Source organism: Candoia aspera, chromosome 3 (assembly GCF_035149785.1).
Source record: "Candoia aspera isolate rCanAsp1 chromosome 3, rCanAsp1.hap2, whole genome shotgun sequence".
Lineage (NCBI taxonomy): Eukaryota > Metazoa > Chordata > Lepidosauria > Squamata > Boidae > Candoia > Candoia aspera.
Genome location: NC_086155.1, coordinates 107,674,309 through 107,686,367, shown reverse-complemented (window position 1 = coordinate 107,686,367; position 12,059 = coordinate 107,674,309). Strand labels below are relative to the sequence as shown.

General features: G+C 39.9%; 1 protein-coding gene across 1 annotated transcript; it reads right to left on the bottom strand.

Annotated features, from left to right (window-relative positions):
• Positions 1-477: 477 nt before the first annotated feature.
• On the bottom strand, positions 478-11,880 carry CENPL (centromere protein L). The gene is made up of 6 exons (XM_063298512.1): positions 11,768-11,880; positions 6,667-6,843; positions 4,296-4,544; positions 2,862-3,410; positions 1,692-2,074; positions 478-770 (listed from the first exon to the last, which is right to left on the bottom strand). Exons 1-5 carry the CDS (start codon positions 11,807-11,809, stop codon positions 2,003-2,005), a joined length of 1,089 nt encoding a protein of 362 aa, XP_063154582.1. The 5' UTR covers positions 11,810-11,880; the 3' UTR covers positions 478-770; positions 1,692-2,002.
• Between the last annotated feature and the right edge of the window lie 179 nt (positions 11,881-12,059).

The window sequence follows — 12,059 nt, the reverse complement described above, 5'->3', positions numbered from 1 at the left end:
AAGTCAGGACTCCAAACTTTTGGTTATTCTAGATATGAACTTTTTTTTTACCTAGGTCAATTGATATTATATGTACCCTCAGTAATTTTGTTTCTTAGTCACCTGAAGTATTCAAGCTTTTCTTTTGTGGGTTTTCTTTTTTTCATCATCTGTAGTATTATGCTATTGTAGACCAAATGTTATGTGTTTTAGAATGTGATGCTATACCCAGAGGTTGGCAATGTGGCATCTTTGACATTTTGGATATGTTTTCTTCTAGTCAACACTGTAAACAGTTAACATTTTACAGAAACTGTAGTCCAAGCATCTGGGGAATGCTATGTTATCTGTTGTTTGCCTCTGTCATTCATTCCACTGTTTGAGGAACACATCACCAAAAGCAAATGCCACAATCCAACAGACTGATATGGGCAGGGAGCCTTATCTGGTGCTACCTTTTGAAAGAAAAAAACAACTTGGTCCTTTTAAGTGTATTCCATTTTTTCCCACACTTTATATTTGTCCATAAACTGTATTTATCTGGCTTTTCAAAAGAAAAACTATTTACTCATTGGTTGGCTCAGATTTAGTAATTTCCAATGCAGCTAGCTATAGAGATATCTTAGAATGCAGAGTGTGTTTCTGCCATACACTTCTGAATCCTTCCGTAGAGTACTGTTGCAAATTAATTCATGAAGTTCTGTCCCCAGCTGCTTCTGTGATTGATTAGGATAATCACAGCAGTGCATTTGTCTATAGAAGTGTCTGTTTCAGTTTCTGGACAGCTTTTGCTTAAAAAAAAAGATTACCAGGCATTTTCTACTTTGTAAGATTACATTAATTATCTTTCTAATGATTCACTTAAAACATATAGAAAATTACCCTGTTATATTCTTCCAATGTCTCCTTGCCTAAAGTAAAAATGTGAAGAGATTTAGTCCAACTCCATGGCTAGTGACTGCCCAGATTCTGCTCAATATTTTCCACCAAAAGAGAGCCCATTTTATGAGGCAATCTATTGCACTGCCACGCAATTATCACTGTTAGAAAGTTTTTTCTAATGTTGCAGCTGGAGTGCCCTATTTTGAAGCAATCCCTGCCCTTTGCCCGGACAGCAATAAAGATGGTGCTCTTCATAGATTATTCCTCTGGCACTCACCCCACCCCACCAAGCTCAGCTGATTCACGGAGCCATGCCTGAAGTAAGTAATCTATTATGGGTACAAATTGTGTCTAAAGCATGCCATCATAACCCCAATTTAATCCCTGGTCTGGGTTTACGTGTCATGCCAAGTCTAATGATGTAATGTCTTAGGATATCACACAAGGAAGTTAAAAATTATTTTAAAGCTCTTAAGTTTTATAATCATCCACAAACCTCAGTGAAGACTGAACATGCCCACTGGGCACAGAATGCTGACCACTGAACTAAAACAAAATGGGGTAGAAGGGAAGGGGAAATGAAATTATCTTGCATGAAGACCAAACTGCCAGGACCATAATAAGCAGGTCTTATTCTTTATGATTCATAATCGTAAGTATCTCATATATGTAATATGACCCAAGACACTTGCACCACTGTTTTTCCTTGCTTTACTCTTTAAATTAAAAGTATGAATTAGTATAGCATTTCCATAGTCATTAATAATTTAGGGAAGAGCCAATAATAGGTTAATTGGATGCCATCTCCATACTTTTTTCTGAAAGTTTACTTGACATTGAAATCCAAAAATCCTGAAGAGTTTTCCCACCTAGTTGACTAGACTTTCTGAACAAAAGTTCAGTATGTAGACAGTTATAAGCATTGTACTGTACTTCTGAATTATATATTTCTTTTAATAATCCATATTAGAAATATGAAAAGATGGAACTACATAGCTCTTTGTACTATTTACAAAACGTTTAACCTAGTTTCTACTTAAGCACAAGTAGAGAAGAGTGGACAAAAATAGCTTTACAATCTTCTATCCTAAATAATTTTCTGTGGCTAAAGCATGTGAGATGTAACCCAGTAGGAAATTTATCACAGTATCTTTGAAAGTGCCAGTTCTGTGAGCAGTGACAGAACTCCCATCAGATATTGGGCATGGTGAATCTGTTAAGAAAAAAAAGATGCCATTAGATCCAAGGAAACTAAAAAAAAATAATCGACAAAGTTGGGGCCTCATTTTAAAAAAATTTCCTGCAGTTAATCTAGCCTTCAATATCTCAAACAATTAGAAAAAGCTAACTAACTTCAAAATCTTAGAACACTGTGCTCTTAATACCGCATTTCCTTTTGTGTACTTAATACCATGTTTCACTTTTACAAGACGACTATAGAAGAAAATGACCTGTATCCTAGTGTAAGACTAAAAAATATGAAAATTTGAAGACATGTTTAAAAGCCTCAGTTTATTGAGTGGATCTTCCATGCTGAAAGTCTCTGCACCTATCACAACCAACGCTATTTTGGTTTGTAGTGGAATAAGACCCCCATGAGTCTTTCAGCCCAATCAAGGTTGCTGCAGTTGCTTCCTAGCAGTCCATTCTGCAGGAACAAAGCAGCAGCAGAGGGCTTGCAACTGCAGCAATCTTGCCTTGATTCTCAAAAGTTTTCTTCTTCCTTTTCTTCAAACTTTCTGGACTTCTTTTTTTTCCCTGGTTGCTCAGTCTGAACATAGAGCCAAATGGGTTAACTCTTTTCTATTAGCTCCGTTTTCAGGTCATTGAGAAATATATAGCCAAGTCCAAAGTACTGCTTCTCCTAAACAATTTGCAGATGACATTGCTGAGAAAAAAATCTTTGCATATTATCAGAATTGCCTAATGCAGTTTCAGACTATTCCTTCCAAAAAGCAAATTCATAGAATTATTAGTGATCAGAAAAGCAAGCCACATACCTTCATTTTTCCCAATGAATGGACAGAGGCTACAGATGTAGAAACGTTCACTAGTCGTGTGGCTGATAAATATATCTTGAAGTGCCTATGAAAGTGCTTGTAAAGGGATTCCATGAATAATTGCACTTCTTCCTGTTTAACTTCTCCCTCAACGCCGTGTATTGAATCCCAAAGAGCTTTTGCATCTTCAGGATGGATAGCATAGGAAATATCCAAAGGATAAGGCAGACATGGCACAGAGAAAGTCAGTTCCGTTGCAACCGTGTAATGGTCCATACTGCAGCCAGACCATATTGCAGCCATCCACGCAAGATGGATAGGACTGATGTGCAATGGGCTGAAATTACAGTCAAAAGTTTGCTGAAGCCAAGTTTCAACAATATTTGAGAAACCCTTGGCGCCATTTACAAGGAACAAAGGCAAACAAGTAAAATCCTCTGTGACAATCTCAACAAAATCACTTGCACAAGTACAACAGAAACAACCCATCCATACCACTTTGCCTTCTTCTTTTCCATCTTCATCTGCCATTTGAGATCTTTGGATAATCTAAAGAAAATTATAAATACATACACACATGAACAATACATATATTAAAATTGTATTACATTATTTGAGATAATGTTTCTGAACTTAGGATAAACACATTAGTAGAAGTTATTCTCACATAATTTCGTTAACATTGTACTTTTTCATATGCTACTTCAGATTCACAATGATCACATCACTTAAATTCTGATTTCATGCATATTTTTCAGGGATTCTACTGGATGTATATGAACGTACACCTCCAAAGCTTCTCAGAACTACAGCCTAGAGAATGATTTTCAAAACAATTATTGGCAGATAACCTTTGGTAAATATAGGATTCTACAGATTCAGAAAGAGCATATTCCTAAATACCACAGCAGGACCAAACTCTTACTCTTATGTCTGTTTGGAGCATGTAGCTGTTAAAGAGGAAGAGGATACTGGAGCAGAAGAATTTTTGGCCTGATTCTACTGGATTTTTTCATGCAGCGAAAACCTGAATTTTTAACCTTCCAACCCATAAAACTTGAACAAAGGAGGTTCTCCACTGAGTAAGCCCATTTTCTCTCCCCCATCTCTGTTTGTCCTTCAGTTAAAGAACTTAGAGCATGCTTGAGTAGTCTATATGTATATAAAAAGGTTCCATCTTTAATCTTTCTTAATGGATCAAATAACCTTTCATGAGAAAAATGTTTTAGATTACACTGTGTGAATCGTCTAGTGAAGAAACCCTAGCAATTAATCATAAAACCTTAGTAGAAATACAGTATATACAACCATAGTAGATGGATATCTAAAACAAAGGCCTTTTACCTGCCCACTATAATATCTTTCAAAAGTATCAAGACAAACCCACTGTTAGTAAAAGATTGGACTAGCTACCTACTAAGTAAGACTACCTACCTCAATGAGGACTGCTGCTTTTTTTTTCCCCGTGGTTTTCAAAATAGAAAATGAAGAAAACTTCACTTTACACATTAAATCAGTTTCACCTTCCAATACAAATCTCTTTTCCTTTTGTGTAGCAATAACAGAACTCAGTTGTTTAGAATATTCCTCTAAGTGTCCATAAGAGAAATTATACAGAGGAGTGACACTGTATAAGGTCCACTGCTTAGATACAATGAACCGTATCTGATGATCAGCATTTTCCTGCGATAAAAAGAAATTTTATAAATGCAAATAAGTGTTTTCTATAGTCTACGTTTCCTATCATAGTTTACAAAGCAGAGGAAACATTACAAGGAATTGTTACATAATACTTTGTGTTATTTTTATATCTTTAAATCTTACTATGATATCTAAAATCAGTATTGTATGGTTTTATGACCCAGCAGTTAGCAAAAAACAGTAAGAGAAAAATACAAAAGGAAAAAACATACCACTGTCCCTTTATTAGCAGAACAATATAATAAAGGAACATGTATTATACAATATAATTGATTAAAAAATATCAAATGCAGGTTACATTAGTAAAGAAAATGTGTTTTACATATATAGGCTGGGTTTACATAGCAATCTAAATCATAATTTCTTTTTTAAAAAATTGTGTACTCTAAATTATGATCTGCTATTCCCTTTCTAGTAAGCAATGTTATATAAAGCACAAAAAGGAGCAAGAAATGCTTAAACAAAAGAAACCAAAGGCCTGAGAAAAAGAAAAGGAAACTTAAAAGTAGCTTACATCAACACTATACTTTTGCATGCCTTTTTAGTCTTCCAAACCATCCTTGTTTCCCCCATGTCCATCCATCACCACATCCATTGCCTATTGTACTTTAAACTTCTTGTATCTTTTCTTGAGGATCTCATCAACTTCATCTAACCACAATTTCCTCAGGCATCCTCTTCCTCTCAACCTATTCACACTTTGCTCAGTTGTTTTGATATTCAGTTGTCACCCATTCTCTCTATACAACTTAACCACATCAACATGGTTCTTTTGCCTGGGCCCTCACTTCTATATTCAACCCATATTCAGTCGACTGATTTGATTGCTTGCCTTCAAGTCAGTTGTTGACTCCTGGTGACTGCTTGGACAAGTCCCTGCAGTTTTCTTGGTAAGGGTTTTTAGAAGTGTTTTGCCACTGCCTCCTTTCTAGGGCTGAGAGGGATTGATCCAAAGTACCCAGCTGGCTTTGTGCCTAAGATGGGACTAGAACTCAGTTTCCCGCTTTCTAGCCCGGTGCTTAAACACTAAACCAAACTGTCTCTCGGCATCTTTTTATTACTGATCCTGTCTCTTCTTGTTTAAAGACACAGGCAGTTCTTAAGTACCTCTGTCTCACTGCCTTTCTGTTTTTTTCTGACATACCAATTCTCACTTCCAGATAACAAAGTGGGCAGAAGCACACTGTTATACAATCAGTTTACCTATTTTTGATTAACATTTTTCCTCACTACCCACTACCAGCATTTGCACATCTTAAAATTTCTCCATTTCCCATCTTCAGTAAAATTCTTCTACTTGCTTTAATTTTTCACCATTTATGTACAGTGGTACTTAGAAGTTTGTGAACCCTGTTGGATTTTCAATAGTCAATCAATGAACAAGTATAATGTTTTTGACTTGTTTCTATAATTGGGCTCTCTTTATCTAGTTTTAGGGCTTGAGTGGAGAACAGATCACCTTTTAGGACATATTCATGCAGAAATATTGAAAATTCAGAAGGGTTCACAAACTTTTAAGCATTGTATACCTTGCAGCTGTTCACTTCATTTTTCTTGTCAAACACAAACACCCTCATGTTTGATACTTTAATTTTTAATCCATACTCATTGTTGTATCATAGAATAACATTTGTTGCAAATCATTCAAGTTCATAGCCAACTGCATATCATCTGCATACAGAAATAAAATATATATTCACATCACCAACCAGCATAGCTGGAACATCACCAGAATTATTCCTCACACATTTATCATCTCTATCTATCTATCTATCTATCTATCTATCTATCTATCTATCAATCAAACAACCAAGAGGACATTATACATTTTTCTCTTATTCTTTGCTCAATGTTCAACCCTAAGCACTATTTATCTGTCTGTCTGTCTGTCTGTCTATCTATTTATATTCCCATACTTGCTTAACTTTCATCATATCTTACCACACAGTCTTCAACTCCAGAGAACACCTGCCCTTATGAGTAGATTTGCAGATGCCTGCCCCTAGAGAGTAATTTTAACTGCTTGGAGTTTTTGAAAGCTGCTTCCTTTTCAAACATGTTGTAAGTTATACTATACTCAGTTACACTAAACACTATACTTTACCTGTAGGTCAGGATCTTGTGAAATTATTATCTTAGCTGGAGTCTGACCGAACAACTTTCCTTTCTTGAGGGACAGCACATCTCTTGAAAGATATGCGGTGTTTGTAAAGTTTACTCCATAGTCTGTAGTTACTCTTCCAACAGTCTTCATTCTCCTGGAATTAGAAGTGCTAGCGTTCTGTAAATAGATTATCTGTCATTAGGTAAGCAAACAAACCCAAAACTCATATATTACACAAAACAAGAAAATCTCATAATCTCATAAATAGACTGAAATTTTGTACTGACATAATACACTGAATCAGAAAGTAGCAGACCATCTTTTAGCATACACTAGTGTATTGCACAAATCTAGTCAGTTGTTTGTATACATTCATAACCACTATACAGAATTTGGCTGCATTATGATTTATAAGGCTTGTTTAATCTGATTAAAGGGAGTTAACATGAAGTTCCTCAGAATAACCTGGAGCATGTAGCAACAGAGGGAAGACTAGACTTCTTTGAATATCATTATAAAAGGAGCAGTGGAACATCATGAGTAGGATAAATTAATTTGAAGCAGCCATCATTGACATATCCCAGCCTCTTTTGTACTATCATTGATTTATGATTAAAGATTCAGACAACCAGTATTATTTTATACTTTATGAGAGAAGTAGTAAAGAATACCAAGATGATTGGAGGTCCTGAATGTGAGGCAGACCACTTTTTTCTGTAATGCCAATAACTGGATTTTGGGAAAAATATATAAGTATAGGAAGGAAATGAAATAAACTAGGTTGAAAGTAGAACAAGCACAGAAAAAGAATCATCAGATTGTTCATGAAAGAATATTAAAAGATAAATTTACTCCAGCAGAATAAATGGAAAGTAGATGTAAGGAAAGAAGATGCGGAGGCTGCTTAGAATAAAAACAATTACAATAAAGAACACTATAGAAGCATCTGCAGTTATATAATGAGAAATATGAAAAAGGTTTGACTGGAGCATTCATTCTGGCAAGTGCATTCAAAGCTCTAATCTCTGTGCTGGAAGCCTAGCTCCCAACTGTACAAGATTCAGAAGGTCCTATTAACTCAAGCCCACCCACCCCCTGCAAGTCCTGTTGTGCTGCCTCATCGTGGCGGGGGTGGGTGGGGTGGAGTTGTTCTTTGGAGGATGAGCAAAGAATATTGGGAGTATATGCCAACAGCATATATTCCCAGCAGGGAAGTGCTGATGCACTTTCCCGCAGACCCCAGGATTGCAGCACTGTACCTGATGTAGTCGGTACACTGTGGACGGACCCACAATTGAGTCTGGCAGCGGTGACCCGCAGCCAGACGCGCGCGCAACAGCCAGACGCTTCAATTTCACCCCGTCCCGGACGTCTGCCAGTTCCCTCAGACTTGCAACAACACTTTCTTTCCCAATTGAAATCTGACACTTGGTTGCAAGCAAATTTACACACTGTTACTTTTGACCGTGATTTTGCCTGGAAAAACGATCGTCTCTATGTGCCTGAGACTTTACGCAAAGACATTTTACTCCGTTGCCATGATGACAAACTGGCTGGACATTTTGGGTTTGTGAAAACACTCCACTTGGTTAGACGCCAATTCTGGTGGCCAACACTAAGGCGAGATGTTAAGGAATATATTGCTTCCTGCCCTGTCTGCGCTGGCTCAAAACGGAAGGTTGGTAAGCCCCAGGGGTTGCTCCAGCCAGTGGCCAGTCCCTCTCACCCTTGGGAGGAGATCTCTATGGATTTTATCGTTGATTTACCTCCAAGCCAGAGGAAAACTGTGATTTGCGTTGTGAAGGACTTTTTCTCGAAACAAGCCCATTTCATTCCGTGCGCTTCCATTCCCTCAGCCCAGCAACTCGCCCGCCTCTTTTTTGTACACGTGTACAGGCTCCACGGGAGCCCCTCCCATTTGGTGACTGACAGAGGCACACAATTTACCTCCCAGTTTTGGCGGGCTTTTATGAAATTGGTGGGTACCAAACAAGCGCTCTCCACTGCGTCACATCCTGAGACTGACGGATCTACAGAGGCGCTTAATTCCACACTGGAGCAATATCTGCGTGCTTTTGTTAACTATCAACAAGACAATTGGGTCCATCTCCTGCCCTTTGCTGAAGTCGCCTACAACAATGCAGTGCATCAGAGCACTGGTCAGGTGCCATTTCGCATTGTCTTTAATCGGGATTTTGTGCCCATCCCAGAGCTGCTGCGACCAACGTCTCCTCCATCTTCCCCTGCAGACTGGGCAGCACATCTGGGGGATTCCTGGCCTCAAATCAAACAGGCTCTCGCCGATGTCCAAGCTGCTTACAAACGCCATGCTGACACCAAATGGGCACCTCAGCCACCCTTCAAAGTTGGGGATAAAGTTTACCTCTCCACAAAGTTCATTAAATCACCCCAACCATCTAAAAAGTTGGCACCAAAATTCGTGGGTCCCTTTCCTATTGTGGCTCAAATTAATCCTGTTACTTTTAAATTAGATTTGCCTCATAATCTTAAACGTTTGCATCCCGTTTTTCATTGCAGCCTGCTCAAGCCTTTCCACCAATCCGATCGCTGGCACCCACAACCCTCACCACCTGCTCCCATTATGATTGATGGGCAGCAACACTTCGAAGTCCAGGAGATTCTTGATTCTCGACGCCTTCGTTCTACTTTGCAATACCTGGTCCGATGGAAACATTTCCCTCATCCAGAATGGGTTGCTGCCCGCGATGTTCACTCCCCTGTTTTCGTTGCCCGTTTTCATGCTGCCTATCCTGCTAAACCTGCTCCTTAATTTGGTGTTTTTTAAGGGGGGCGGTATGTCATGTTCATCGTTCCAATGTTCTGAATACATCGTAACGTTTCACATGTCACTTTCCTGATCCGTGTTTGCTGGGTGGAGATTTCCAGCCGTGCCAGGCTGTAATCTCCTTGCTGTAACTGTGGAATGTATGTTTGGGTTATGGAATGTGTTCAAGGTTACTTTCTCAGGCCGATGTGGGCAACGGTTGCAGCACCTGGGAGGGGGTGGTTGCTAAGCGCGAGCAAGGGCGGAACCGGGTTTGAAGCGAGGGTTTTTAGTTTGTATTTGGCGCGCTTTTGCTCATTCTCAGCTTTCTTTGTATCTGCATACTATTCTTTCAATAAATCAGTTATCCTTAAGCACCTGCTTGTGAGACTGAGTTTGTCAGAATAGGCAACCATTACAGCTGCATACTCTCCCCCTATTTATCCAACCTATGTGCTGAATACATATTCAGGGAAGCTGAATTGGAAGATGAGCGTGGTTTTAAAACTGGAGGAAGAAACATCAATAACCTGCACTATGCTGATAACACTACCCTGACAGCTGAAAATGCAAGCCCTAGTGTTAAAAGCCAAAGAGCACAGTAAAAAAATGGGACTAAAATATAAAGAAGACCAAACTAATGACAACAGGTAGAACAATCAGCCTTAGAATTGGCAATGAAGATATTGAAGTAGTGTATAGCTTCTGCCTTTTAGGATCAACCATCAGGAGTAAACCAAAAAGTCAAGAAATAATGCCACAGACTAACACTTGGCAGAGCAGCCATGAAGGACTTGGAAAAGATATTCAAATGCCAAGCTGCCAGGGAAGGTTGCAAATGGAGATCACATGAACACGGGGTGCTTGGCAACCAATCGTAAGTGCAAATGGATTGCAAAGAGCCCAGATCGCGATCATGTGACTGCGGGGGTGCTGCAATGGCTGTAACTTCGGGGATCAGTCATAAGTCCCTTCATTGAGCACTGTTGTAACTTTGAACGGTCACTGAATGAATGGTCGTAAGTCAAGGACTACCTGTAGAGACAACTCAAGGCTGCTGTTGCTGGCAGCAGACCATCCAACCCTGGGTAACGCTGTCTCGCTGCTAGCCACCTCACCTTCAGGACTAAGGACTGGCATGGAGCTCTACAGAGACCCCAAAAGATTGACCCCAATCAACTTTCCATCTCATTTATCAACCATCTATTGAACCCCAGACATTTACTGACCCCATTTTGACCTCCAGACATTTATCTACCTCTTGGATAGTCCCATCAACCCTTGGGGTTGATATTGACCACTTTGGGGAACCTTGATCTACACCTACACAGATCAGAATTGTGCGAGCCATGATATTCCCTGTGACATTCTATGGAAGCAAAAGTTGGACTTTAAAAAAGCAGAATAGGAACAGTATCGACACTTTTGAACTTTGGTGTTGGAGAAGACACCTGAGAATACCATGGATCTTCAAGCAAATCAAACCAGAGTTCTCACTGGAGACACAAATAACCAGGCTCGAAGTATCCTACTTTGGACACATTATATGAAGATCCAGCCCTCCGGAAAAGGCTGTAACGCTGGGAAAGGTGGAAGGAAAGAGGACACCCAGCAGGAACGTGGATCAACTCACTTACAGAGGCAATGAGTGCACCATTGGGAGAATTGTCACAGAGAAAATCTATCTATGAAGTTGCTAGGAGTCGAAAACAACTTGATGGTACATAATCATCATCAATCATTAACTCAAGGGGAGGGGTCACCCTTTCACCAAACTTGGAAATGGCTGAAACGGTAGATAGGTATCCTGATTAAGTATATTGTGCAAATCCAGCCACTAAAAACTAGCATTTGAGAGAGAAATCACCAGGCATTTATGTTTCATCTGTGGAGGGTCCGGCTAATATAGAGCAGCAGCAAATTATGAACCCAACTCAAGTTTATCACGTTAGAAAGAGCTACATCCCGCACCAGCCTTCCCCAACATTGTGCATTTAGATGTCTTGGATCACAAAGCCCATCATCTCCAGCCAATCTAAAGTTGGGTCGTATTTTCACCACAGAGCGAGCAGCACACCAGCCAACTACTTTTGAACCTGGCGTGTTATGCAAACTGTCCTACCGCTTAGTTCAGAGTTCACTCTGTCTTGGGAACCCAGAAAATTGGGTTGAGGAACCATCCTTACGTTCACGCTGGGCAAGCGTGTCACGTGGAGGGCCCCCGGTTGGGTAAGGGTCTCCCGCAGTTACCCTCAAAAGATGCCCACGCGCCGGCCGATAGAAAACCGCAATTAACACCTCAGGGCCTGATCTTACCCTTCGGTGATTGCGCGCCGTCAACAACAACCGGGAAGACATCTCTCGTTAACGTTTGAGAGAAAAAGAAACCAGCAACATTTAAAACCGAGGCGGGCGATTTTTTTTTTTTTTTAAACCTGCCTCCCGACAGCCAGTTCGGCGGTGGGGGTCGTTCTGCGCATGTTTCTCGGTTTGCAGCGCGAGAACGGTTTTCTGATTTGCCGCTGCCATATTTGATTCGGGCGTCGAACCCAGTAATGCCTCGTGCCCGAAGTAACGTTTGCCGCTGAAGCGGCTGCGGTGGCTGCGA

What these genes read in the sequence shown, in the direction of transcription:
- CENPL (XM_063298512.1), bottom strand. Translation starts at nt 11,809, where the DNA reads ATGTCTTCCCGGTTGTTGTTGACGGCGCGCAATCACCGAAGG. An exon ending in CACAAGATCCTGACCTACAG is followed by an intron (nt 4,545 to 6,666) that starts GTAAAGTATAGT and finishes TTTTTATCGCAG; the next exon opens with GAAAATGCTGATCATCAGAT. An exon ending in AAGCAGCAGTCCTCATTGAG is followed by an intron (nt 3,411 to 4,295) that starts GTAGGTAGTCTT and finishes AATTTTCTTTAG; the next exon opens with ATTATCCAAAGATCTCAAAT.